This window comes from Globicephala melas, chromosome 20 (assembly GCF_963455315.2).
Source record: "Globicephala melas chromosome 20, mGloMel1.2, whole genome shotgun sequence".
Taxonomy (NCBI): domain Eukaryota; kingdom Metazoa; phylum Chordata; class Mammalia; order Artiodactyla; family Delphinidae; genus Globicephala; species Globicephala melas.
Window position 1 is genome coordinate 40,359,977 of NC_083333.1, and position 27,511 is coordinate 40,387,487.

Below are 27,511 nucleotides of genomic sequence, written 5' to 3' on the forward strand. Positions count from 1 at the left end.
ATTTGATTAGAAATTATGTTGTACAATTAAATGTCTTCCACATATTTGATTGTAATGTGGGATTACTTCTGGAGAGAGCTCTTTTATCCCAGTCTTTCTCCTAGTAAACCCTCAGCCATGAAATTTGATGTCCTGGGTGATCTTACAGTGATCCCAGCCTTAATGCTCAAAAGCCGTAAATTGTACACTGCTCAAGTGTTCTCCAGCCTTGCACAAATCTAAAATAGGTAGCTGGCACCCACCCCACACCTCATTGTTGGCTAACTAACTTGTCCCATAAATAGCTCTGTGTTATGCGATCAGACAACTACAACTAACAGAGAAGGGATTTTTGTTTCCTAACACACTTGCATGGTCTCTGGTATTCAACAAAATCAAGGTCTAATTCACCGTACCCTGACTATAACACAGTTCTTAGGAGAATCGTGCAGATCAGTAGCCAGATAGTTTTGGATGGGATTCAAGATATCCCTGCCTTATACCACTTCCACAGTGTTAGAGCAAGATTCCGTTTTAGTCCCCTTTGTGTACATGAAAGTACTGTTGCTGTCACAATCTGGTTAATCCCAGAGAGTTTCTGCCAAATGAATTAAAAATTCTTAGGTGAGGGCTTCCCTGGTGGTGCAGTGGTTAAGAATCTGCCTGCCAATGCAGGGGACACGGGTTCGAACGAGCCCTGGTCCGGGAAGATCCCACATGCCGTGGAGCAACTAAGCCCGTGCGCCACAGCTACTGAGCCTGTGCTCTAGAGCCCGCGAGCCGCAGCTACTGAACCCCGCGTGCTTAGAGCCCGTGCTCCGCAACAGGAGAGGCCACTGTGGTGAGAAGCCCCTGCACAGCAAGGAAGCGTAGCCCCCGCTCACTGCAACGAGAGAAAGCCCGCGCGCAGCAACGAAGACCCAACACAGCCAAAAATAAAAAAATAAATTAAAAAAAAAATTCTTCGGCTTCCCTGGTGGCGCAGTGGTTGAGAGTCCGCCTGCTGATGCAGGCGGTCCGGGAAGATCCCACATGCCGCGGAGTGGCTGGGCCCGTGAGCCATGGCCGCTGCGCCTGCGTGCCCGGAGCCTGTGCTCCGCAACGGGAGAGGCCACAACAGTGAGAGTACCGAGTACCGCAAAAAAAAAAAAAAAAATTATTAGGTGAGTCTGAGAAGGCATCATGGTAGTTTTATATTTTTATAAAACTTTTTGTGAAATCAACAGTGTGTTTTAAAAACCTACCCACCATTGCAATATAATGGTTCTTGCTTCTAACTCTTAGCTGGAATGTGTTGTTTTTATGTCTGAAAGATTTTTAAATGCTATAATTTTAACAGAACATTGCTTTGTAAATTCCTAAGCAGTAAATCAGAAGGTGAACCTTGGGGTTATTTTTCCAAATAAATCTCTGCCCTTTATGTGCAAACAATTACTGCTCAGGTAAATCGTGGTAATACATAGAGTTCCATCCGTGCTTTAGATATTATCGCTTTTCTTTTACTGGGCCTTTTTTTAAATGGCAGTACGTTTACTGCATTTCTTAAAAGTCAAAATACCAAATCTAAAACAAGCGATTTTCTACAAAATCCCCGTGCTGCTTATTTATCATTACTGTTGAAATGCTGCTTACTGTGGCTTCAAGTTTGGAACACATGTAAAAGAAAGAACATGTCTGAGATATCAAAGCTATAGGCAGTTCTTCCCTTAATGCTGGATTTGTACTTTTGCTTGTAGGACTTCAGTACATTTTATAGTCAGAGCTTCATAGACACAGCTATATACCTTTCCATGGCCACACTGAATTTTGAAAACATTTTGAAGCTAAAATTCAGTTCAAGAACACTGATCTTTAGTCTGTCAAAAAGGGCTTAAATGCATTTATCTCTGGCCTTTATAATTGAGTATTTACTCTGATGGATTTAAAAGGGGAAGAAAAAAAGCTCATCCAAACCACTGATTGTTTAACAGATTGTAAACCATGGCTGTGTGGATACAAGCCCAGCAGCTCCAAGGAGATGCCCTTCATCAGATGCAAGCATTGTATGGTCAGCATTTCCCCATTGAGGTGCGGCATTACTTATCCCAGTGGATTGAAAGCCAAGCTTGGTAAGTGAACAAAGTTTTTTCCATCATATTTTGTGAAGCACAAGCATATTGAAGTTTTTGTTTTATATATAAATTTATTTATTTTATCTATTTATTTTTGGCTGCGTTGGGTCTTCGTTGCTGCGCATGGGCTTTCTCTATTTGCGGGGAGCGGGGGCTACTCTTCATTGCAGCGCATGGGCTTCTCATTGCAGTGGCGTCTCTTGCTGCGGAGCACGGGCTCTAGGCTCACGGGCTTCAGTAGTTGTGGCACTCGGGCTCAGTAGTTGTGGCGCATGGGATTAGTTGCTCTGCAGCATGTGGGATCTTCCCGGACCAGGGCTCAAACCCATGTCCCCTGCATTGGCAAGTGGATTCTTAACTACTGTGCCACCAGGGAAGCCCCATATTGAAGTTTGATTGGAAAGACAACATAGTGAATACTCTAAAAGTTGTACATTTATAAAGAAAATTATGTGACCCATGAAAAGGTATTTAATTCCATCTTAAAGATTAAGAAGATGGAATGGCTATTGGGATTTTAAAAAATAGGATTTGTTTCCTTTAATAGTAAATTTTGGCTAAAAGCATTAAAATATTGCTGCTAATAACGAACAGTTAGCAAATATGTCGTGAGTGCCTAGCAGTGTTGTAGTTAGTAGAGTTCATAGAAAACGTTGAAGCCCTTGTCCACAAAGAATTTAGTGTTTAATGGGGCAGATAAGGTATGCATATGCATACAATTTAATAAAGTGTATTGTTAACAAGTTTAACAATGGTGACTTTGGTATTTTCAAATGTATATGTTTATATATATATAGATAGATAGATAGATAGATAAAGACTAAAAGACAATACACCAAAATGTTAACAATAATTATGTCTTAGTCGCAGATTTAACAACCATGTTTATTTTTCTTATTTCCTAAATTACTGTTTATATACCCAGGGGGAAAATTGTTTTTAAATTCTTTCAGAATTAGTACAGTGCAGTAGACTGACAACAGAGCTTTTTAATCAACAACGTTATTGCACACCAGGCAGCAGGCTGTCTGCTGTTCTGCTCAGGGCCTGGGCAGGTGTTGGTTCGTTACCAGTCTCAATCTGATCTGTCGTATTCATCAGATACTTCAGGCCTCCACCGTCATGGCCAGGAGAGCCGGGGTCCTCATTGACAGAGCCCTGGAGAAACCAGCCTTTATGTTACCATTTGAGGCGAGCTGTAAACCCATCGGTAATGTTGCCTCTGAATAATTGCAGTTGTGTGTTAGTAGCAGATTTCTGCTCAAAAGCTGGAGGGCACCAAAGGAGGGCAATTTTCTAGGCAATTAAAAAAAACCAGAACTCAGCCTCATGTAATTGAGAAAAAAAGGAGCGAACTATGAGCATGTCAGGTGTACCTCGTTTAGTGCTTTTCCATTTCATTTTCATTTTCTGTTAAAGATTTGGAGAGTTCAGAAAAACATTAGTAGGAAGTTTCTGTTGATCTAAAATTTCATTTAGTAAATTTCCCATGCAGTCTTCTTACTGAACAAATGTTAAGAGACTTATGTTGATATCAAGGAAAACCTGAATTTTATTCGGTTTTGGTTTTAAGAATATAAAGATTTTAATTAAAACATCTTCAGTTCTTCACATTTAAACTAAGAAAGTTCATATATATATGTAGTCTATATATATATACATATATATATATGGCAGAGAGTTAAGTTTTGAAGTACGAGAACCAGTAGTACTTGATTTCCATGAGTTGTGCGCAGAGACTGTCGCTTCTTAAGAGTGGAGCATTATTGCCAGTCGAAACAGAGGTGCAGGGCTGCCTTCATTCCTTCCAGGCGTTTATTCAGACATATTTAGTACACAGCACACACATATTATTTGGCTTTCTCCACTGCCTTCTCAAAAGTGCAGATTCGAGCATATTATTTGATGAAGTAACGTGTCAGTGTTTTGGTATACCTGTTTGTGCCCCCATTAGAAATTAGTTGCTAATGACTTCAGGGCTGTGTAGAGATGACAGAGCTGCTTAGCTATCACCAGATCTCTTGTTTGGCTCCAGACCCACCAGCAGTAATGAATGTTATTTCAACCTTACAACTGTTAGTTTTCTTCAGTGAGCCGAGTTAAGTAATTTAGTACTGCCCAATAGCAATTGTTACCTAAGTTGTTTAAAAAAAGAAAGAGAGGGGCTTCCCTGGTGGCGCAGTGGTTGAGAGTCCGCCTGCCGATGCAGGGGACGCGGGTTCGTGCCCCGGTCCGGGAAGATCCCACATGCCGCGGAGCGGCTGGGCCCATGAGCCATGGCCGCTGAGCCTGTGCGTACGGAGCCTGTGCTCCGTAAGGGGAGAGGCCACAACAGTGAGAGGCCCGTGTATCGCAAAAAAAAAAGAAAGAGTCAGGGATGAGGGGAAGAGTGGGGGAAGAAAGGGAGAGAGGGAGACCACCCAACCCCTGTCAACAGTTAAGTGGCTCTGAATTAATACAAAGCCCTGTTAGTGACTTCTGTGGTTCATTGGAGGAGTTAATGTTGCCTACATGTCCCAAATCTGCAACTATTGATGTAAATGTTTGACTTGTGTAAATACTTGTAGGCATCTTCTGTCTTAATATCCCATTTCTAGGGCTTCTTAGAAGTAATGATAAAGGTTGACTCACCTGCCTTTACTTAAGAAATACTCTCTGTGAAATTAGCAAGACGTAGAACAAGTCGAGGTTGGAAAAAACACATAGAGCATTCTTGACCCTGTGCCCCCTTACACCCATGAGGGGGTAACTATAAATAGGAAATTATCAGAGTCCCTATTTCCTCTAGAGTACACAAAGCACTTTCCTTTTCCCTTCATTCCTAGAAGCAAATAGCATAAGCACCAGAGCAAGTCAGTAGGAGAAAGAGCAGTACATTGCAAAGAAAAAAGAAAAGAAAATATACTATACATCCCACTTAGGTCATTAGTGGATTAGGAATAGGTTAATGTAGGTATCTAGTCAATTTGGATTGGACTGTTTCCTAAAATTTGCAGTGAGCATTATAAAGAAACTACTGTAGCCAAAGAAAAGGTGTGATGCGTTGAGGCTGCATTTATACAGGCTGTGTGCATGTATGTATACATATGTATGTAATTTCTTTCCCCTAGGGACTCAATAGATCTTGATAATCCACAGGAGAACATTAAGGCCACCCAGCTCCTGGAGGGCCTGGTGCAGGAGCTGCAGAAGAAGGCAGAGCACCAAGTGGGGGAAGATGGGTTCTTACTGAAGATCAAGCTGGGGCACTACGCCACGCAGCTCCAGGTGGGTGTGATCTTGGGGCCTCGAGGCTCCAGGCGGGCATGAGCTCCAGGCCACGCAGCTCCAGGTGGGCGTGAGCGCCAGGCCACACTTCATTCTCTTCCCTGCAGGGGCTCTTCCTGCATTCAGAGATTTTCTTTTTCTTCTTTAACCCAAGGTTGTTGAGTCACGTGTGACATGTATAAAGTTCTTATTGTTTGGCTTTGTGGTTGTAGCTGCCTTTTTTAAACTCTTTATTTGAAAATAATTTCAAATGTATAGACAATTATGAGATTGATACTAACCCCTACCTACACTCAGACTCACCTGTCGTTCACATGTGCATGTACGCGCATGCACACACACACTCGCACATATTTTCATCGCTTGAGAGTAAGTTACATGCATCACGTCCCTTTGTCCCTAAGTACTCCAGTGTGCGTTTTCTAAGAATATGCATCTGCTCTTATGTAGTTATAGTACAGTTATCAACTTCCGCAAATGTAACATCAATACAACACTTTTAGGTAATCTTATACCTTTATTTCCATTTTGTCCACTGACTTACTGATGTCGTTTAGGGCAGTTTTTTCCCCTCCAGCCCAGGATTCTGTTCAAGATCACATATTGCATCTAGTTGTCATGTCTCTTTAATCTCCTTTCATATGGAACCATTTGTCAATCTTTCTTTGTCCTTCATTACATTGACATTTTAAAATAATTCAGCTCCTCTATTTCTTAAGTATAAAATGGACCTTATTTGGGGTTTGTATGAAGTTTCCTCATGATTAGATTCAGGTTACACACCCCTGATCAGAATTCTAAATAAGTAGCGTTGTGTCTTTCTCAGGGTATCACATCCAGAGGCGTACAACGTCCATCTTATCCTCATTGGTGGTAGTAATTTTGATTGCCCAGTCAAGGTGGTGTCCAGTAATATGGCCTCTTTAAAATGTATTCTGTTTCCAAGCATGGTGCCCTTACTTTAAGCAAATTAAGATGCAATAAATAGAATAATTTTACCTTCTTCCTGTAATTGGGTTTCCCACAATGTGCTTTTCTTGTCCCCGTTGGCATTGGAGGAGTAGCTTTTCTCATGATTACACCATTGTGTAATCTTATGATCTGGCCCCCTGCTCTGAGGTACAGTTCGGCCCCATAGCATGGAGTGGAACAAAGTGATGTTTGCTCTTGGATTCTTTCAGAACACATACGATCGCTGCCCCATGGAGCTGGTCCGCTGCATCCGCCATATTCTGTACAATGAACAGAGGCTGGTCCGAGAAGCCAACAATGTGAGTGTCCCATGGGTTTGGGGAGAGGCATTGGGATGTCCTTTCTTGCCCAGCTCTTTCTGGACCCAGCTTTGTCAAGATGACTCGGTGTGCATCTGTTGGTGTCACTATAAACAGAGCATTGTCCTAAGAAGCCCAAAGGAAATAGAAGCCTGGTCTCTGATCTTAACTGACTTGTAACCTTGATGAGATCGCAACCACAAAGCAGTGTGAACAAGTGCAAAATAATTTTACCCCAACTGAACTATATTTGAGGAGAGGCGTGCTTATATTCAGGTGAGGTTACTTAAGAACAGCCTCTGCTCACCCCCCAACCCCCCAACCAGGGCAGTTCAGTGGCTGGGTCCACAAAGCCCTTGTGGATACCTCCCCTGTCACTTCATTTGGGGTCTCCAGGACACCGCCTGTGAGTGGTTCACCCTCTTCCCTCAGTCACAAGAAGGTCTTGAGGGAGGACACAGATGATGTGTGTTCCCACAGCCTTGTCCCCCACTGTGTCCCCAGCACCTAGCACAGGTGGCATTGGGTCAGTGAGTGACTGTGAAATGAGGGGTCATCATCATTAGTAGGAAAACCCAGGTAACTCCTGGGACATGTTGAGTTCTAGTCTCTCCAGAGAGAACCCAGATGGACCCTAGGTGGGATACTCTGGTGGAGGTCAGAAGCTTTCTGCAATACTTTATGAAGATGCCGTAGTCTGCCAGGTCTTCTGTTGCTCCTCTTTCCCCACTCTACCCCAACTCTCACAAATAACACTTGCAATTCTCTGACTGGAAGTTTAGCTTTTGGCATCTCAGCCCAGTTATAATGCGAGCATCGCCCTTTCCTTGGGACTATGGCCTAAGGCTTTCTCCCATCCTCCTGCCCAGCTCACTGCTGCCCACACTTTCTCCCTGATCTGTCTCCAGGGTAATTCTCCGGCTGGAAGTCTCGCTGATGCCATGTCCCAGAAACACCTTCAGATAAACCAGACATTTGAGGAGCTGCGACTGGTCACGCAAGACACAGAGAATGAGCTGAAGAAGCTGCAGCAGACTCAAGAGTACTTCATCATCCAGTATCAAGAGAGCCTGAGGATCCAGGGTGAGGCTGGTGTGGGAGGGCAGCGTGTGTCTGGGGGACGGGAATGAGGACTAGAAAGAAGCTGGTCGGGTTGGAAGAGAACCAGTTCTCCATTTAGAAGCGTTTACCTCTCTCTGGAGTAGCAGAGAATCATTTGCATTGAAGGCAGTGCAGGAGGCTCTGAGGCTTTGGAAGGGAAGAAGACAGGCGCTGGCCCTTGGAGAGCTTGGGGTCTCACTCTGACTACCCATATCCAAGGAGCTCCTGGGCTGTGAGCGAAGACATTTCCTCTTGTGGGAAGGAGCACACGGACTAAGGAAACAGTAGCAGACAGTACTTTATGTGGCAGACATTTTGTAAGTGATGCTTTATTGAAATGTTAACCTTTCTAAGCAGGGAGGGTATTAGGGCCACGGCGGGCTGTGTTTTACAGCCTTTTAATGTTGTTCTGTGTGGTTATTCAGAGAGGCCGTCCTGGGGCAGAGCAACTAGTGCATCTCAGTTAGCCCTTACAGACAAGGGCTCCCCTGCCTGCGGTAAATCCTGCTGGCACTTGGGTACAGAGTCAGAATTCAGTCTGGAGGGTGTGGAGCCCCACGAGCGCCCCCTGTTGACCTTATAGAATTTGGCAGGGTGACTTTAATACAGGCATGCTTCGGAGATGCCAAGGGTTTGATTCCATAACCACTAAAATAAAGTGAATATTGCAATAAAGCAAGTCACATGAATTTTTTGGTTTCCCAGTGCATATAAAAGTTATGTTTATCTAGACTGTAGTCTGAGTGTGCAATAGCATTATGTCTAAAAAAAACGTGCATACCTTAATTTAAAAATATTTTATTGCTAAAAAATGCTAACCATCTGAGCCTTCAGCAAGCTGTAGTAGTAATATCAAAGATCACCATCACGGGCTTCCCTGGTGGCGCAGTGGTTGAGAGTCCGCCTGCCGATGCAGGGGACACGGGTTCGTGCCCTGGTCTGGGAAGATCCCACATGCTGCGGAGCGGCTGGGCCCGTGAGCTATGGCCGCTGAGCCTGCGCGTCCGGAGGCTGTGCTCCGCAACGGGAGAGGCCACAACAGTGAGAGGCCCGCGTACCACAAAAAAAAAAAAAAAGATCACCATCACAAATATAGCAATAATGAAAAAGTTTGAAATACTGCGAGGATTACCAAAATGTGACACAGAGACAAGAAACAAGCAAATGCTGTTGGAAAAATGGCAGCCAATAGACTTGCTCGACACAGGGTCGCTAAAAGCCTTCAATTTATTTAAAAAAGTAAAAATGCAGTACCTGTGAAGTGCAGTATATTGCAGCACAGTAAAATGAGGTGTACCTGTAGTTTCCTCTCCCTGGTTGCATGCCCAGTTCAAAATCTCAGAGAAGCTTTAGCTCAACCAAGCAGCCATGAAAATACACGTGCGTACACATACCAGGTGTTCCTCTACTGCCGTGCCTGTGGGCTCCATTTTAGAACTGTATTAATACTATTTATTAACTCTGTCCTCCCCAGTAGAATATAAATTTGTTGAGAAGGAACTATGTCTTTTATCTCTGTACCCTGAGATTAGCACAGCCCGAATCGTAGCAGCTGTTGAGTAAATGTTGGGGGGATAATTCTAGCAGCTCTTCTTCAGATCTGAATCCGTCCCAGACTGACCCGAAAGAAAGGAAGGCCCTCCTGCTACATTAGGGAGCAGGACATTTCAGGCTATTATTTCTACCCAAGGCCGTTGACTGGTTGGCAGTATTGATGATCCTGTTCTGGGGTTTTCTGTTTCCTACTTGTGAGGTTGGGTTTCGATTCTGCTTTGGGTTTGTCCCCATCGTGCAATGTCAGTTCAGTCTCATTGATCAAGTGCACCCATCAGAAACACAGACTACTGATCCGTGTGTGCAAGGGAAGTCTCAGCTCCCTCCAGTGGAGCAGACATTGCCTCAAGTCTCCTGGCGGCCTTCCCAGAAGCTTCTCCAATTTGCCAGGAGAGACCTAAGTGGGTCACTTGCATAAGGAGGCTGGGCCTGGTGTTGGGATCCCCACCACCTCCGCTGTGGGCGGCAGGATTCCGAGGTGGCTCTCCAGATTCTTCTGCTGTGTTCCTTACCTGCTCCGTCCCCCGCAGTCATGTGAGAGCCATATTTCTAAGTTCTCTTCTAGTTCTGGGCCTTCCTGGCTGTCTAGGGTTGCGTTAGTGTGTCCTTAGTTGCTTTTGTGCGTCCGTAGGGCAGGGCCTCGGTCAGTGTGACATGGCCCTCAGAGGCCTGCCGGGAACTTGACCAAGACCTGCTGACTGACGCTCTCATCTTCTTGACTCAGCCTCAGTAAGGACCGTGGGACGTTCCAAAAGCCTATTGGTGGGGGTAGGAATGCCAGCATCTAGGATGGTGATTGCCTGTGGAGGGAGGGATGGGGATGCCGGCAGGGGAGGGTGTACAGGTGCTTAACTGTGGAAATGTCTACTTTCTTAAGCTGGCGTCTTGGTACACAGGTGTTCCTTGTATCATCCTTTCTATCAATACTTGCCTAGGTCTTAAGTATTATATAACAGATTTTTTGAAAAGGCCTCGTCAGTGAGGCCTCGTTACCTTATTCCTGCCATGGATGAGATGCCTGACAGCTGGTGTGGAGAGAAGCTGCCTCCCTCTCTTGAGAGAATCTTGCTGCTTTCGTGTCCCCAGTGGCCCTGGACACTCTGTCTCCCTCCCTCTTCCGGCTGGTCTGCTGAACTCACAGTGACCCAACCTGGACAAACATGTTAGTCCCCTTCAGCACCTGGAGAAACACCCACCCCGCTTCCCCGAGGAGAGGCTGCTGCGCTCAGCCCCGCGGAGCAGGGCCTTCCCGATGCGGCTTTGTCCTGAGAGCTGCTCCATCAGCCTTTAATCCCGTCCTGTAACCCACTGGCCGTGAGGACTGACTCTCACCTGGAGCTGATGGTGCCAGGCAGCTTCCTGAGTATTTTCTGCATCATTGCTCATTTAACATCACAGCAGCCACTGAGGCAGGTGCCGTGATTCTCCCATTTTACACCTGGGGAAGCTGAGGCATGGGAGAGTGAGGTGATTTGCCCGAGTTCACCCGCCTTTTAAACGGCGAGGACACACTTCAGACCAGGCAGGGTGGCTCTAAGCCGGACCCCGCGTGGGGAGAGGAGGACTGCGCGGGCAGGGAGGCCATGGGCTGAATCCTCCCCAGGTGTACCCCGAGCTTCCGTCTCCCCACTCCCCAAGGGGAGCTCAGAGTCGGGGGGCCAGGGGACGGAGCCCACTCATCTTCGGGCGCCATGGCTGTGGAACCCTGACTGGCCACTTGTCAGCTGTGTCCCCTCCAGGGTTTTGCCTCCAGAACAGGTGAGTGCAGTTCTGCCGGGCTCCCAGCTGGACCCGGGGAGGTCATGGTCGTGGGTGTCCTGTCCCCTCCTCCAGCTCAGTTTGCCCAGCTGGCCCAGCTGAACCCCCAGGAGCGTCTGAGCCGGGAGACGGCCCTCCAGCAGAAGCAGGTGTCCCTGGAGGCCTGGCTGCAGCGCGAGGCCCAGACGCTGCAGCAGTACCGCGTGGTGAGTGGGCTCTGCGTCCCTCCCCTCCCGGGCGTGGACCTGAGGGAGGGAGAGAGCCAGGAGGAGAGCAGGACCCAGCAGAGCAGGAGGCCAGAGCCTTCCCCCCTGTGTGGGCACGGAGGGCACAGCGGGTCGGCAAGGGGTGAGGGGAGGCCCTGCGGGGTGTTCTGAGAGCCCAGAAGGGCCGCTCCCCCCGCCTGCCCCACAGGAGCTGGCCGAGAAGCACCAGAAGACCCTGCAGCTGCTGCGGAAGCAACAGACCATCATTCTGGATGACGAGCTGATCCAGTGGAAGCGGCGGCAGCAGCTGGCGGGGAACGGAGGGCCCCCCGAGGGCAGCCTGGACGTGCTACAATCCTGGTAGTGGGTGTGGGGGGCCAGGCGGGGGCGGCAGGGGCTCAGCGTGGCACCACCGGCTGCAGTCCTGCTCCTGTGTTTCCGTGAGCAGCCGGCTGCCTCTGTCGGGGCACAGGTCTCATTTCACCAGTGGTCTGGTTCCTGATGCAGACTTTGGTGCCCCCGTCCTGTGCCACCTTCCCCGGGAGGGGCGTCCCTGGGTGAGGGAGTGGGGTGGGGCCAGGTGTGCAGAGCGACGCTCAGGCTGGTTGGACTCAAGTCAGGGTCGCTCCTCCTGTGAGTTTCTTTGTGTTTCTGGAAGGCAGGGCAGCCGTGCTCTGCTCAGCGGACAGGCCGGGCGGCTAAGGCGCCGAGCCTTCCTGGGGGTGGAGCTGGGTCTGGGCCTTCTCCCCAGCCTGGGAGCCTTCTGGCTTCTGGCCTGGAGGAAGGGGCTGAAGGCTTTGTCCTTCCCTTTGGCCTCGGGGCTCCCGTGCAGGTGTGAGAAGTTGGCGGAGATCATCTGGCAGAACCGGCAGCAGATCCGCAGAGCTGAGCACCTCTGCCAGCAGCTGCCCATCCCCGGCCCCGTGGAGGAGATGCTGGCTGAGGTCAACGCCACCATCACAGACATCATCTCAGCCCTGGTGACCAGGTGATTGCTGCCTCTTGGCCTCGCCCAGGCCCCATCCGGTTGGCCTGGGTCGCGGGCAGCAGGCTCTTTACAGACAGGGCGCTCTGGCTTGAACCCTTCCGTCTGTGCCTCACACCCTCATCCCATCCCCCTCTGTCGCCTGTTGCTGTGGCCTCTTGCGGTTCACCTTGCCCGGTTTCTCTCGTGGACACTGTATGGGCTTGTTCCCCCCATTTCAGCTGTTGAGTTCATCTCACTGCCTCCCCTCCTGCCAGCTCCCCCGACTCGCAGTGGCCCCCCCGGGACCGGGGGCTGTGCCACAAGCCCTTCCTTCGCCTGCTGTGCCCCGCGCAAGGCGGCCTCGCCACGCGGAGGGAGGGAGCGGAGCGCCGTCCCCTGAGGCGTCACCTGGTCACTTGTGTCCCCGCAGCACGTTCATCATCGAGAAGCAGCCCCCTCAGGTCCTGAAGACCCAGACCAAGTTCGCAGCCACCGTGCGCCTGCTGGTGGGCGGGAAGCTGAACGTGCACATGAACCCCCCCCAGGTGAAGGCGACCATCATCAGTGAGCAGCAGGCCAAGTCGCTGCTCAAGAACGAGAACACCCGCAAGTACGTTGCCCTCGAAATAGGAAAGTGATCCCACCTTCTCGGAAGTTTCTAGGCCTGGCCGTTCCTTTGTAGGAGCCCCATTAGCTCTGTGTCCCCTTCCAGCTCTCAGAGAAGCAGTAAGGGGGTTCTTCTGTGAAGAAAGTATGATTTAGTAGGGATATGTCTATAGGAAACTTCTTATGTGTTTTACGTCCATTTATTTCTTAGATAGATTATACAGCCGAACCCCCATCTCCTCTTAAATGACTTAAGTTTTTTGACAACCTTCTTTATTTCCTCCCACCCCCAATGTGTTTTCTACCTTGTGTGTGCTGAGACCCTGTATGGGTTTAAAGTTGTCTGTCTGATTTGCAGTGATTACAGCGGAGAGATCTTGAACAACTGCTGTGTGATGGAGTATCACCAGGCCACGTGCACCCTCAGCGCTCACTTCAGGAACATGGTGAGAATGGGGAAAGAGGGTGAACGAATTTTCCCTAGCTGTTTGAGGGCTTTATCCTCTATTTTTCTCCTTTTCAGTCCCTGAAACGAATTAAGAGGTCTGACCGTCGTGGAGCGGAGTCGGTGACGGAAGAAAAATTTACAATCCTGTTTGAATCACAGTTCAGTGTTGGTGGAAATGAGCTGGTTTTTCAAGTCAAGGTGTGTGTGTGTGTGTGTGTACTTTATATCCCAAAAGAATTGTTTTGATCACAGAGTATCTTCTTGTGATAATTTTTTTAATTTAATTTTTATTTTATATTGGAGTATAGTTGATTTTCAATGTTGTGTTAGTTTCAGGTGTATCTTCTTGTGATTACTGGTGAACAGAAGTGAGGAGACCTCATCCTTAGGACTCTATCTCTTAGATTCTCTTAAGCCATGAACAAATAATAACGAAATGAAATAGCTGGAGATGTGGGCAGAAGCGAACCAAGAGAAACATCAGTCAGGATGGATTTGAGTACAGTTGTAGTAATTTTAGACATTCGTTACTTGCTCTTTTTCCCCGGAAATGTCTCCATTTTTCTCCCCTTTTCTCTCTTAGTCTCTAGCTTTGAGAAACTTACTCCATCCTTCAGAAATATCTAAGAAATACCTAAATACCAAAATGTCACACAGAAATGTCTCTTTTAAAAATATCTAAAATTTCTAAGCCTGTGCCAATGTGCAAAGTCTCATTATTCCTGGAGCCCTTCCTATTCTGTATTCAAGGGTGACATTTACTGAAACTTGTAGAGAGAATAAACGTGTTGTGATAGAAAAAAAGGGGAGGAGGGCGGAGCGTGTGGCTGCAGGAGCTCAGCCCTGCTCCTGTGTCTTTTTCAGACCCTGTCCCTCCCGGTGGTGGTGATTGTTCACGGCAGCCAGGACAACAATGCGACGGCCACTGTTCTCTGGGACAACGCTTTTGCAGAGCCTGTGAGTGTATTCTTTGGGCCCGTGGGTCTCAAGATTTTGATACTGTTGTCATGAATCTCTTTCAAGTCTCTTTATCCCCACCAAAAGGCATAGAAGAAAAATGCAGTTTTCCTTAGTGGGAGGCAGAATGGAGAGTATGTGGAAAGTAGAATGAGCAGGGGCTTGAAGAAAGGCCAGGGTTTCAATTCAAGCTCCACCACTTCCTCACTCTGTGACAACAGGAAATTCACTTGACCTCTCTGAGTCTAAATTTCCCATAAGTGTCTGCAACACAGGGAGAATAATGCTCCCGAGTGCTGTTTGGAAGATTCATTTAGGTGATAACCCAGAATGCTTGTCCCATCGTCAGTACTCTATAAATAGTATTTTGAATTGTGGGTGAAACCATGAATGGAATTTGGGACTCCCGGGTTTCTTTTAGAGATTGTACCTCTCAGGAAGTCACTTAGCTTCGAAGTTGCTTCCTGTCCTCTTCCCTCCCATGACTGAGGGTGAGCTTTAATGTCCTTTCCAAATTGTAGATTCTGTGATTCATCCCAAGTCTCGTGAAGAATGAGATGCTTTGTGTAAAGAAATAAATATGATTCTGCAGATTTACACACCCAGATGCTATCTGGTCACCACTCATGTGCTGCCTGATCATTTTCAAAACATTTCATAGGCAGAGTTCCATGTGTTGGCATATTTCCAGTAGAGATTAGGCCACAAAAGCATGATAAAAGGTTATACTTGTTATTTGGGACGTAAAAGTATGTCCTTCTCTAATGTGGCTCTAATGTGAAGAGTACAACTTGGCATTTTCAACAGGCCTCTTTAGAGAACAATATTTTTGCCGTAGGGGTGAGATTCTTAGCAGAAATTCTACGATGCTTGTGCTACAAACCCTGCGTTTGAGGCTCCTTTTAAAAAATACCTGCCTAAGGAGCTTGAAGACTTGATCCAAAAGAGGATTTGGGATGAACAGTCAGTTGGAACAGGAGGACGACTGATTCACTGACTGACTAGACATTTAAACAAACAAACAGATAAATAAATATATGTATAGAAATGTGTGTGTGTGTATATACAGGAAAGAATGGATGAATGAGAATCAAAAGACAAGGAAAAAATTAAAATTAAAAAAATATAAGCCTCCTGGATAGGACTGCCGTGTCTGCTCTCATTTCCCTCCCTGTGCATCCACAGATCTCACTCCTCATGTAACTCTGGCACCTCCTGTGATATGTCATTCCTAAAGTATCTTGTCTAAATAAGTAGGCATTTTTAACATTTTTAGTTACGTTAATGACTAGTGTACATCTTATGCTGTTTCTTTATTTATTTACTTTTTTTTATTGAAGTATAGTCGATTTACAATGCTGTGTTAGTTTCTGGTGTACAGCAAAGTGATTCATATATATATATATATATGAATATATGTATATATATTATTTCACTTTGAGCTAGAGTTCTTGGCAGAAGGGGTCAAGGGCAAGGATGACACTTGTGCACACACTGACACGTGTGCACACACTTATGGACACGTGCACACATTCTCTCTCTGTACCTAGAGAACCAGTCTTGTAGATTTTGGCTCCCTTTGAGTGTCAGAGCCAGACCTTGGTCACGTTCTGTTTTCGTGGCTGTTAGAAAGTAGGATTGGGCAGAAACAGAGACACAGATGTAGAGAACAAACGTATGGACACCACGAGGGGGGTAAGTGGGGGTGGGGGTGGGGGCGGGATGAATTGGGAGATTGGGATTGACATATATACACTAATATGTATAAAATAGGTAACTAATAAGAACCTGCTGTATAAATAAATAAATAAAATTCTAAATAAATAAATAAGGGAATGAGGAGAGAATGATTAAAAAAAAAGAAAGTAGGATTGCACTGTACGTCCAGCAGCTCATTTACAGGACACCACAGATAGCCCGAGGTTACCTTCTAGGTGATGTGTGAAGGTCGTAAAATGGAACCTTCCGAATTTCACGGAAACGCATACCCCAAGGAAGTTTGAGTTTATCCTCAGGCTCAGAGACAAGTGTGTGTAACTCCATCCAGCCATCAGTGTTTTTCTTTTGCAGGTTGAGGGAATAAATCATGCAACTGTTTTCTCCTAAGGTTCTGGCTTCTCTCCCCACCAGGGCAGGGTGCCGTTTGCAGTGCCTGACAAAGTCCTGTGGCCGCAGCTGTGCGAGGCGCTCAACATGAAATTCAAGGCCGAAGTGCAGAGCAACCGGGGCCTGACCAAGGAGAACCTCGTGTTCCTGGCGCAGAAGCTCTTCAACAGCGGTAGCAGCCACCTCGAGGACTACAACGGCATGTCCGTGTCCTGGTCCCAGTTCAACAGGGTGAGGGACGCCGCCCGCTGCAGTTAGATCGGCCCCTGCAAACCAGATCCCTCAGGAGTCTCCCTGCCCTCGGCCCTCATTCCTCATGTCTCTAATACGACATGCCCGTGGTAGTAGGAAGCTTCTGAATAGCTGGACAACCACATACTTTTTTACGTAGAAAATTATGTTTGACTCTATCAGCAAATTGGGCCTTGCATGCGGCTAGTGCATTTTCTTCCTTTGTAAAGGAAACAGCAAAGTAAACGGCAGCGTAACTCTTGAGAAGTAAGGCTTTCGTGATGATGAAAACTCCGTGGCTCTGTCCCCTTGACTCTCTGATGTTCCTTGATGTGTAATGCAAAGTCAGGCTCCCGTGGGACCCTCAGCCTGCAAGAGAGGATGCTGATGAAGGAAACTTTGCCTCTAGCATCTGGTGGTTCAGATGTCACCCGTCACATCTCTGATCATAAACTGAACTTTCGTGTCTTTGCTTACGCCCCCCACCCTCACCGCACATGCCCTACTTCAGAGATCTCACAGTCTCTCAGTGGAACTCTTTTAAATGGTCGCATGCTAACCAGCTGGCTAACAGGTTCACTGGTGGTCAGAGGAGGTTTGATAGGGAAGCAGGAGGCCTAGGTGGTCTGTCTTTGCCATTACAGTACGGCTCCTGCCTTCCACCGGAATCAGATCACTGCATTTTGCTGATAATTGTTGGTAACACCCGTATGATGGGGTGTTCTCTGTGGCCTCACGGTGTGATCTAATCCCATTCAGATTTACAGGTTTCTCCGAAGCTCCCAGGTGATGCTGCTGTTGCTGGTCACAGACCACACATCAAAACCAGCAAAGGACTAGTCAGCCTAGATACAGGGGAAAGTATGTGTAGCCAGGGTCCACTGGGTGTTGGTAATTGCTCTGTGGTGTTTTCCCCTTCTTCCGTCTTTTCCCCTCTATTCTGTTTTTGGGTTGTAGGACCATTTGGTCAAACTCAGGTAGGTGTGTATATTTGTATGACTCTGACAATGTAGATGTTGTTTTCCATTTAATTTTTCCAGTTAAAGTATATACAGGTAATAATATCCCAAGTGTTACTTTTGCCTTCTTGTGTTCATTGTTGTATCTCCAACCAGGAGAATTTACCAGGACGGAATTACACTTTCTGGCAGTGGTTTGACGGTGTGATGGAAGTGTTAAAAAAACATCTCAAGCCTCATTGGAATGATGGGTGAGAATCGTCATTTGTTAAGTCAGCAGTAGAGTAGTAGCAAGGTCTTTTTTCTGGCGTTAAAACATCACACTCTGCTTCTGCTCATTTGGCCTTTGTGATCCAGGGCTATCTTGGGTTTCGTGAACAAGCAACAGGCCCACGACCTACTCATTAACAAGCCTGACGGGACCTTCCTGCTGAGGTTCAGTGACTCTGAAATTGGTGGCATCACCATTGCTTGGAAGTTTGATTCTCGTGAGTGCCCCTCCCTTTTTAAGACACACCTTGGCTCTGGTTAGGTGCTTTTGTTGCAAAATTACTTTGACAATTTATTGAGTACTTATTATTCCTGGGCACGAGTACTAATTATGGGAAGCAGAAATGTATAACCATGCCACAGCTGCAGCTTGTGTAAAATCTTATTATGGGAAACACAATTACTAATTTTGAGAAACACAGATGTACAACCCGACGTATGGCTACATGTGATGCAGTATCCTGTCCAAAATCTCAGCTGCTTCCCTTTTGAAATGTTTGCCTTCCTATTACTCAACCTTGAGCTTATTTCAGTAAAGAATTACTCTGTTGTTTGGAGTCATTAGAGTGGAAATAATGTGCTATTTTCATTATTCCTTTATCCTAACATAAGGATACTGCCATCGATCATTTCCATTCAAGAATGTTAGTTCTTTTCCTCTGACCCTCACGGTAAGACAAGAGTAGCTTGCTAGTTTTTTGTGACTTAAAGATTTTAACAGCTTTTAATAACTCCCATGCACCCTCTGGCTATGGACACACTTCCTGTCTCTTTTTCATACTTTTGTACAGGGAATCAGGGACTGGAGTCAGCAAGAAGTTTCTTCTAGGGAGGGACAGAATACTGTTTGAACTGGAAACTACCTGAGATCATTAGATCTCTAGGAAAGTGGTATATGTGTTACCTGCTTATCTACCCATGACTTTAAAAAACTGCTTAATTGGGCTTCCCTGGTGGCACAGTGGTTAAGAATCCACCTGCCGATGCAGGGGACACGGGTTCGAGCCCTGGTCCGGGAAGATCCCACATGCCGCGGAGCAACTAAGCCCATGCGCCACAACTACTGAGCCTGTGCTCTAGAGCCCACGAGCCACAACTACTGAAGCCCACGCGCCTAGAGCCCATGCTCTGCAACAAGAGAAGCCAGTGCAACGAGAAGCCCGCGCACCACAATGAAGAATAGACCCCGCTTTGCCGCAACTAGAGAAAGCCAGCATGCAGCAGCAAAGACTCAATGCAGCCAAAATTAACTAAATAAATAATATATAAATTTTTTAAAAACTACTTGATCTACAACCTATGGTAATTTTTTTTTTTTTTGCGGTACACGGGCCTCTCACTGTTGTGGCCTCTCCCGTTGCGGAGCACAGGCTCCAGACGCGCAGGCTCAGCGGCCATGGCTCATGGGCCCAGCCGCTCCACGGCATGTGGGATCTTCCCGGACCAGGGCATGAACCCGTGTCCCCTGCATCAGCAGGCAGACTCCCAACCACTGCGCCAACAGGGAAGCCCTATGGTAATTTTTAAATGGAGATTTTTATTGGGACAATTTTAATGGAGAGCTTTATTTGTAGTATATTTGGGTTTTAAGATTTCCTGTTCAGAAATCATATTTAGACTATGATTATTCTGTTTTTTGATCTAGAGGAAAGAATGTTTTGGAATCTGATGCCTTTTACCACCAGAGACTTCTCCATCCGGTCCCTGGCTGACCGCTTGGGAGACCTGAGTTACCTTATCTACGTGTTTCCTGACCGGCCAAAAGATGAAGTGTACTCCAAATATTACACCCCAGTTCCCTGCGAGCCTGCCACTGGTAACAATGTTCGCATTCTGATTCGGTTTCATTGTGATTTTGGTTTTGTTTTAGGTGTACGTGTGTGTCTGTGTGTGTCAGTCTGTCTGTCTGGCATGAAAATCTACGCAGTTAACACTCAGTTGTTGCTGTTCGAGCTCTATCCAGGGCAGATGTAAATCCTGGGCTATTTTCTTCAGTTACACAAAAAACACATCGGCCGCCAACCCCAAATATCAAATTGAAGGGAATAAATTGCTTTTAATACAAGCTTAGATCAAACAAAATTAGGAAGGTAAAATTTTGTTTTTCAAAACAGAGATGGTTTTATTGTTTTCTGAGAATAAAAGTATTATGTATTTATTGTAAAATTTCCAGAACAGTATAGACAAGAAAATAGATACCACACAACATTTCTTATCTCATCAACGTAAACAATTTAGTGAATGTTCTTCCAGTCGACGTAGATATGTATTCTGTCACTCAGTCGCCAGAGGCTTATTAAGCACTTCCTGTGTGGGGTTGCAATCTAATAGCAGAAGGAAGACAATAAACAGGTAAACAAATAAATGTATCTAGTGATGGACACTGTGAAAACAACTAAGGTGAAGGGACAGAGAAGTGACGGGGGGGGTGTGTGTGGCACAGCACTTCACTCGAGTGGTCAGGGAAAGCTCCCCTGAGGAGGTGACATCAGAGTAGCCCTGAATGAAGTGAGGAAGCCACGCATAGATCTAGAGAGAACATTCTAGGCCGAGAGAACAAGAGCAGAAACCCTGAGGTGGGAGTGAGGTTGGCATGCTTAGAAAACCTCACGAGGGGGCTTCCCTGGTGGCGCAGTGGTTAAGAATCCACCTGCCAATGCAGGGGACCCAGGTTTGAGCCCTGGTCCGGGAAGATCCCACATGCCACGGAGCTACTAAGCCCGTACGCCACAACTACTGAGCTTGCCCTCTAGAGCCCGCGAGCTGCAACTACCGAGCCCGTGTGCCACAACTATTGAAGCCCGTGCACCTAGAGCCTGTGCTCCGCAACAAGAGAAGCCACCGCAATAAGAGGCACGCACAGGACTTCCCTGGTGGTGCAGTGGTTAAGAATCCGCCTGCTGGTGCAGGGAACACAGGTTTGAGCCCTGGTCCGGGAAGATCCCACATGCCACAGAGCAACTAAGCCCGTACGCCACAACTACTGAGCTTGCCCTCTAGAGCCCGCAAGCCACAATTATTGAGCCCGTGTGCCACAACTACTGAAGCCCGTGCGCCTAGAGCCCGTGCTCTGCAACAAGAGAAGCCACCACGATGAGAAACCTGCGTACCGCAACAAAAGAGTAGCCCCCTCTCGCCGCAACTAGACAATGCCCATGCGCAACAACGAAGATGCAACTCAGACAAAAATAAATAATTAATTTTTAAAAAAAGAAGCACGTGCACCCAACGAAGAGTAGCCCCTGCTCGCCGCAACTAGAGAAGCCCGTGCGCAGCAGCGAAGACCCAGCACAGCCAAAAATAAATAAATACATACATATATTTAAAAAAAAAAACACTCATGAGGACCCGGGAGGCTGGAGCTGAATGAGCAGGGGAGAAATGGTGGGACATGAGGGCAGAGCAGTGGGAGGGACCAGATCATGTCGGGTTTGGGTTATAACCATACGTCGTCATTTGTAACCTGATTATTCTTTCACTTAAAAATATATCACAGGCAGAGTTACAGGTTAGTAAATATAAACTTACAGCATCATTTTAACAATTGCATAGAATTCCATTGTATGGTGATCCTATGTTGGTTATTTAAGATACTTAAAATTTAAGTTATTCACAGTTTTTTTTTTTTTGGTTAATATTGAGATAACCTGGTACATGCATCTTGTTCTACTGTTTCCTTAAGACAAATCCCTAAGGTAGAATTTGTGTCAAGGGGTATATACTTTTCAAGCATTTGGACACGTCTGTCCAGAGTTGCCCCCCAGAAAGTGGAATCCATTTTCACTCCCACAGACGTCTTGTTTGAGTACCTGCTTCTCCATCCTCCTCCTGCCAGTGATAGTGTCTCTTCAGCAGTTTCATGTTTACCAGTCTGATAGACATAAAAATGATAATCTTAGTTCTTATTTTCATTTCTTTGATTCTAGGTAAGGTCGAAACATCTTTTCATATAAAGATAATAATAACAATAACAACTAGATAATAATAGCAGCTAACATCCGTTGAATGCTTACTTGCATACCAGCCACTTTTCTGAGCACACTTCAAATAGTTTCTCATTTAATCCTCAAAACAGGTCTGTGAAGTAGGCACTGTCACCATCCCCATGTTACATTTGAGGAGCTGAGGCACAGAGGAGTGAAGTAAATTACCAGAGATACCACAGCTAGGAAGAGGCCGAGCCAGGGTTTGAGCTCAGTCTAGCCTGTACTTCTTAACCTCCCCATTGTTGGCTATTTGTATTTTTTCTGTGAAGTACGTTCCTATTCCTTGCTCATTTTTCTTTTGGAGTTCCTTTTTTTCTTAAGAATATGCAAGTGTTTTTTTATACAGTAAATATAGCTTTTATTATTGTAGCAGAGATTTTCCTCAGTGTGTCATTGTTCTTTTAACATTTAGGTTTTATTTTGCTGAAGTGCAAAGACTTGTATTTTCTATATAGCCCAATCTATTGACCTTTTTCCTTTATAGATTCTGCTTTTTGTATCATGCCTTCCCACCTGGTTATATTTCTAGGTGGGGAAATAAGCCAAAATATTTTTAGACTTATGTGGTATTTTGGATTAAACCCACCACTGCTGCTTTTTGTTAGCACAACTAATCTAGATTTTTCAATCCTCCTTGTACAACATTTCTTTGTTTTTTTATCTGTTCTGCCATTCTGTAAAATTCTCTGTAGACCGTAAGGCACAAAAAGCCTATGAGATATTATGAAAAGGCAGCTCCTGACATTCGAAGCCCCAGTAGAAGCAGGTCAGGATAACAAGCAATGTGAGACCCACGGAGCAGTTCATTCTCTTGGGCTGAGTCATCCTTCTCACCTCAGCGGAATCTTCATTGTCTGATACAGTTAAGCTTATACTTATTTCCATATTTACACACCCAGGAAACAAGACTTCATTCACCGACTTCAGACCATCACATTCCTACTACCTACTTAGCTGGATTTCCATAATCAGCCTTTTGAAAAGGTAACTCTAGCTTATCTGCTAGGTTATCCCTAGCCTGCCACGTCCCGGTGGGGATGCTGTGAAGAGTGAGACACAGCGGCAGCATTCTTTTTAACCAGCCACACAGCACAGACAGCACCCGCTGGGAGGCATGAGCATCCTATTACCCCCGAGTGCAGAAACCCCACGAAAAGAGCACGCAGACACCTGACAGAGTGACATTCCCTTTCCTAAAAGGGTAGCAGCTCAGAACTAGAGTAACTCCCGGGATCCTCAAGTCAAATTAATTCCCCTCTAATGCTTAGATTTTTCCACATGACCCCTAGCGAGTGTTGGTACACCTTCCACGTGAAGACCTCCAGTGATGAAGAAATCAGTTCTTCCCGAGACTCTTGCGGGGAGTTCCTGTGATGACAGCGTTCTTCCTTATTTGAATGAGAATTTGTCCTGTTGCAACCTCCTCCTGTTGGTCCTCGTTTTGTCCCCTGTCTTTCTGCATCTGCGACTTTAAACTTCTTAAGATATGTTTTCTTTTTACAGTTACAATGCAGTTAATGTTTGATTTAGATTTGTATTGAAGCATATCTTTCCTGTGGTTTGAAGAATTAATTAACACGTCCAAGCCAGCTTGGAAGCTGTCTTACCTGCAGTGTCAGTACTGAGGCTTCTCAACTCTACTGGGTCTTCCTAACGGATTAAAAGATGTGCTTATACTGGATCCTAAGATAAAATGAGGCAGTTGTGTCACATCCTAAGAAAAGATGGGATTCTTAAGGGAGACTGCATTTTCATTTCATTTGAGAACTTTGGTTTTCATCACTCTTCCCCCTCGGCAGCTAAAGCAGTGGACGGATACGTGAAGCCACAGATCAAGCAAGTGGTCCCTGAGTAAGTGTCCCGGGTCCAGCTCTGGTCTCCTGCTGCCTCTCTTCTCCTCTCACCGCCCCCCCCCCCCCCCGCACCTGGCTCTCCTCACCCCTCACCGCCACCCCTCCTGGGGAGGGAGCTGGGCTTCGTCACCAGGGCATCGGTACCCGGGGCCCGCTCCTGCAGCCAGGGCCCCAGGCTCAGCGGGCACTCTGTCCTTCCGCACCTGAAAAAGACACGAAGGTGGCCCCCGAGCCCCTCGCCACTGAGGCTGTGCTCTGCTTCCTCTCGCAGGTTTGTGAGCGCCTCTGCGGACTCTGCCGGGAGCAGTGCCACCTACATGGACCAGGCCCCCTCCCCAGCCGTGTGCCCCCAGGCTCATTATAACATGTACCCACAGAAGTAGGTTGTGTTCTCCTGGGGCTCCGAGGGGAGGAACTGGGCACTTGGCCTCAGGCTGGGCACCAGAGGGCTGGTGGGCAAGGAACCCAGAGCTTCTCTAGGTCTGAGACCACCCAGGCCAGGCCGGGCTCTGGCACATGCCCAGGTGGGAGGGAGAGATCCAACCAGTAGGTGTTGGTAGTTTAGAGTGGGGTTGGGCAAATGGCACCTGCTCCCCTCTCTTAAAGTGGAGACTTTTCTGGCTCTGTATAAGGACCAGGTGGGGTTTAGGTGTGTGCGGGCAGCCAGTGTTAGGGGCAGGTAGGCTGGGTATTTTAGTCCGAGTCACTCTGTCCAGCCAGCTAGCAAAGGACTCTGCCCCAGGGCTCAGGTCAGAGTGCTGCTTTCCTGCGAGGCCTGGGCCAAGGGTGCAGGCGGTCGGTCTTGAGCCGCTCACCTGGGGGGGCACGGGGTGGACTCTGCTGCTCCTCATTGGCCTCTGGCAACCTTTCCCTTCCCGTAACCTCTCCCCTTTCCCTCCCAAGCCCTGACCCCGTCATTGACAATGATGGGGACTTTGATCTGGACGACACGATGGACGTGGCACGGCGCGTGGAGGAGCTCTTAGGCCGACCTATGGACAGTCAGTGGATCCCCCACGCACAGTCGTGACCCCCCGTGGCCACCTCCAGCTTCTTCATCCTCGCCAGAGGAGTTACTTTTGTGGATGTTTTAATTCCATGAATCGCTTCGCTTTGGAAACAATACTCATAATGTGAAGTGTTCCTACTAGTTGTGACTTTAGTGTTTCTGTGCATGGTGGCACCAGTGAAGGGAATGTGACTGTGTGGGTGTGTGTGTGTGTGTGTGTGTGTGTGTGTGTGTGAGATTGCACGTTGGGCTGTTTCTCCCCCTTGCTGTCCGGAGCTTAGCTGCAGCAGTGGGGCCACAAACAGAGACTGTGGTTGTTTTAACCTTGTGCCGAAAGGTAGTTTAGTTCCATGAACCCTGGAACTTGGCCATGTGTTTTGAGGGTGGCTGAACTTGGACATGTGGCTGTTGAAGTGAGAGAAGGACAGAGGGAGGTGAAATCACCTCGTGTCTGGTGAATCTTTGTCACTGTGTCTGCCAAGCCATTGATATATGAACATGATTGTTTCCACTTTTCTTCTGAAACGTAGAAGCTGCCTTTTCACAAAGAAAACCAGTCCTCCCTCCTTCCCTGTCCCCCAATCCCCATTTTCCTCGGTAGGGATGGGAGAAGGGGGGACATAGAGCAATCGCTGGGGCAAGGGAAGATGTGGGTTTCCGATGGGTAGTGGCTTTTTAAATAACCCGTAACCCATCTAAATGTTCTCTGCCTCTCCCGCTGATTCCCAGCCCCCACGGAGTTTCCGCTTAGTTCCTATGTGTGTACGCATGTGCAGGCACGTTTGATGAAGTAGAGGAAAGAAAAGAGAGTCACATAACTAGAGCTTACAGTGTTGATGTCCTTTGTGTCGTGGCCAGAGTGGACTGCCCAGCCCCGGCTCGCAGGCGCTGAGAACGTTGCCTTGTTACCCGGAAGTGGCTGTCCAGTCTGCCTGTCCTTCCTCTGTGCTGGTAGAGGCACAAGCGAGGCTTTTCAAAGGCTTATTGGTAACGGCATTTTGCAAAGGTTGAATGGTGTTTTTGTTTCCAAATTGGGACTTGTTTTTCCCTTCCCACCCTAATTTGACATCAGAATTCTTTCTTCCTGCGTCAGGTCCTGTGCCACTGGGACGCAGGTCACCTCATTTCCCTTCACTGTCCGCACACAATGTCTTGGGGAGTGGGTGGCAGGAATGTGGGCTGAACCCAGGACCAGTGCGTTGCCACCCTGGTGCAGGGTGCTGGGTGTCGGCATTGGTAATTTGGGGAAATGCAGCCAGCGAGTTTGCTGAGAAGTTTGCTTTGCAAAAACAAGGCAAAACCAAAAATCCTCTGCGTAACTTTATCCAAAGTTTGTTCCATAGCTTTATACCAGAAGGAAGGAATGGGCCATGGCAGGCAGGTGGGAAGAGGGGGAAGCAGGTATAACTTTGGGGTTAGGCCTGCAAGGTCACCCCCAGCCCCCCCTCCAAAAGAAGGGCCTGACCACACCCAGGAGAGAATGGCCCTAAAAACATTATTTTTATACATGTGAGTAAATAAACATATTTTTTTTACAAAAATAACTTCTGAATTTATCAGTGTTTTGATGTTAAAGGAAAATATTCCTCTGTAGTAAATTATTTATTGAAAGAGGACTTTTTACAAGCTGCTCTTTGCCCTAGCTTGGTTTCATACACTGATTTACTCTTCTGTGCTGGGCAGTAGACCGTCTCTGCCTCTGAGGAGCAGGCGGACTCCTCCCTGGATACCAGCCCCGACGCAGGGTGCTGCGAAGCCCCTTACGTCCCCTCAAGATTTGATGAAAATCCCCCCTGAGGTTGGGAGTGTTGGAGAAAGGTAGAAAGGAAGCCTGGCTGCTCCTGGACTCAAAGAGACCTCTCATGCCCGACACCGGGGCACCCTGAGTGCCGGCCCTGGTTGTCCCAGCAGCCCTGGGGGCAGGGATTGACACACTTTCAGATGAGGAGTGGGCCTAGCCACAGGCGTGCCGAGGGCAGAGCTCTCACTGCCTAGTTAGCACTGGGGTTGGGGGGACAGGTTCCCAAGCAAGTGGCTGCCCTGAGCCTGGGGTTCCCGCGCACGTCCAGTGGCTGAGCTGTCCTCCGTTCTCCTGAGGCTATGCCTGTAGATGGGAGAGATTTTTGACTGAAAGTTGCGCTCGCTATCTGCATGTATCTTCTGTCTTCTCCCTGTTCTGCAAACCGCAAGGAGAGGTGACTGGCAAGTCCTGGCCACCTCAGCCTCTCACTCGCTCCCAGACACACATGGGCACGTCATCAAAATGTTTCAATGTGTGGTATGTGCGGGGCTTCGTAGGGGGTGGGAGGGAGACTAAAAGTGAATATAACTTAAAATGGAAACATACTTTTTATAATTTTTCTTTATAAAACTTTGTGAAATTATTTCAGATACAGATTTTAGTGTTGATGCAGGTTAGTATAGAGGCACCAAGAAAGTATTGTTTACGATTTGTGTATTTTATGTTACAATAAATACTTCCTCTAAATGGACAGTATTGAGTCCTCTTTTTATTTTTTTCCATCAGGGGGTGAGATAGAGTGGCTTTCATAGGGAAAAATTTGAAATCATCAGTGTGACTCTGAAAAGAGGAACGAGTTGGGCATTGGCCGCCTCAGAGTGTGTGTGTCCCCAGCTTTGATGGCAGATGGGGGCATTTCTTACCTTCCTGTTCACATGAGGTTTTGAAAATTAGAATGATAGTCTTTTATCTCCTATTCCTGTTAGAAAGTTCATCCTTAAAATTTAGCAGAGTGCCTGCCCTGAGCCAGGCTTGTGTATGGGATGAGAAATCATTCCTGCCCTCAAGAGGATTGCAGTCTGGGAATCCACACACCCTGGAGCCCGCGCCACAACTAGAGAGAGAAAACCC

General features: G+C 47.1%; 1 protein-coding gene across 4 annotated transcripts in view; it reads left to right on the forward strand.

Annotated features, from left to right (window-relative positions):
* The window catches only part of LOC115843775 (signal transducer and activator of transcription 5B), a 72,537-nt gene extending 45,401 nt beyond the window's left edge, over positions 1-27,136 (forward strand). For 3 of the 4 annotated variants that reach the window (XM_060291043.1, XM_060291044.2, XM_030840185.2), the window contains 18 exons: positions 1,950-2,087; positions 5,201-5,357; positions 6,539-6,628; positions 7,537-7,711; positions 11,117-11,247; positions 11,456-11,607; positions 12,080-12,235; positions 12,645-12,824; positions 13,179-13,266; positions 13,344-13,466; positions 14,133-14,225; positions 16,356-16,562; positions 17,678-17,772; positions 17,879-18,009; positions 19,437-19,607; positions 23,577-23,628; positions 23,902-24,009; positions 24,534-27,136. In XM_060291043.1, coding sequence (XP_060147026.1) covers positions 1,960-2,087; positions 5,201-5,357; positions 6,539-6,628; positions 7,537-7,711; positions 11,117-11,247; positions 11,456-11,607; positions 12,080-12,235; positions 12,645-12,824; positions 13,179-13,266; positions 13,344-13,466; positions 14,133-14,225; positions 16,356-16,562; positions 17,678-17,772; positions 17,879-18,009; positions 19,437-19,607; positions 23,577-23,628; positions 23,902-24,009; positions 24,534-24,660 — 2,364 coding nt within the window. In that variant the 5' untranslated portion in view covers positions 1,950-1,959 and the 3' untranslated portion in view covers positions 24,661-27,136. Of the gene's footprint in view, positions 1-1,948; positions 2,088-5,200; positions 5,358-6,538; positions 6,629-7,536; positions 7,712-11,116; positions 11,248-11,455; positions 11,608-12,079; positions 12,236-12,644; positions 12,825-13,178; positions 13,267-13,343; positions 13,467-14,132; positions 14,226-16,355; positions 16,563-17,677; positions 17,773-17,878; positions 18,010-19,436; positions 19,608-23,576; positions 23,629-23,901; positions 24,010-24,533 lie in introns of those variants that run through there. The other variant, XM_030840188.2, reaches the window with a different exon arrangement.
* Positions 27,137-27,511: the final 375 nt, after the last annotated feature.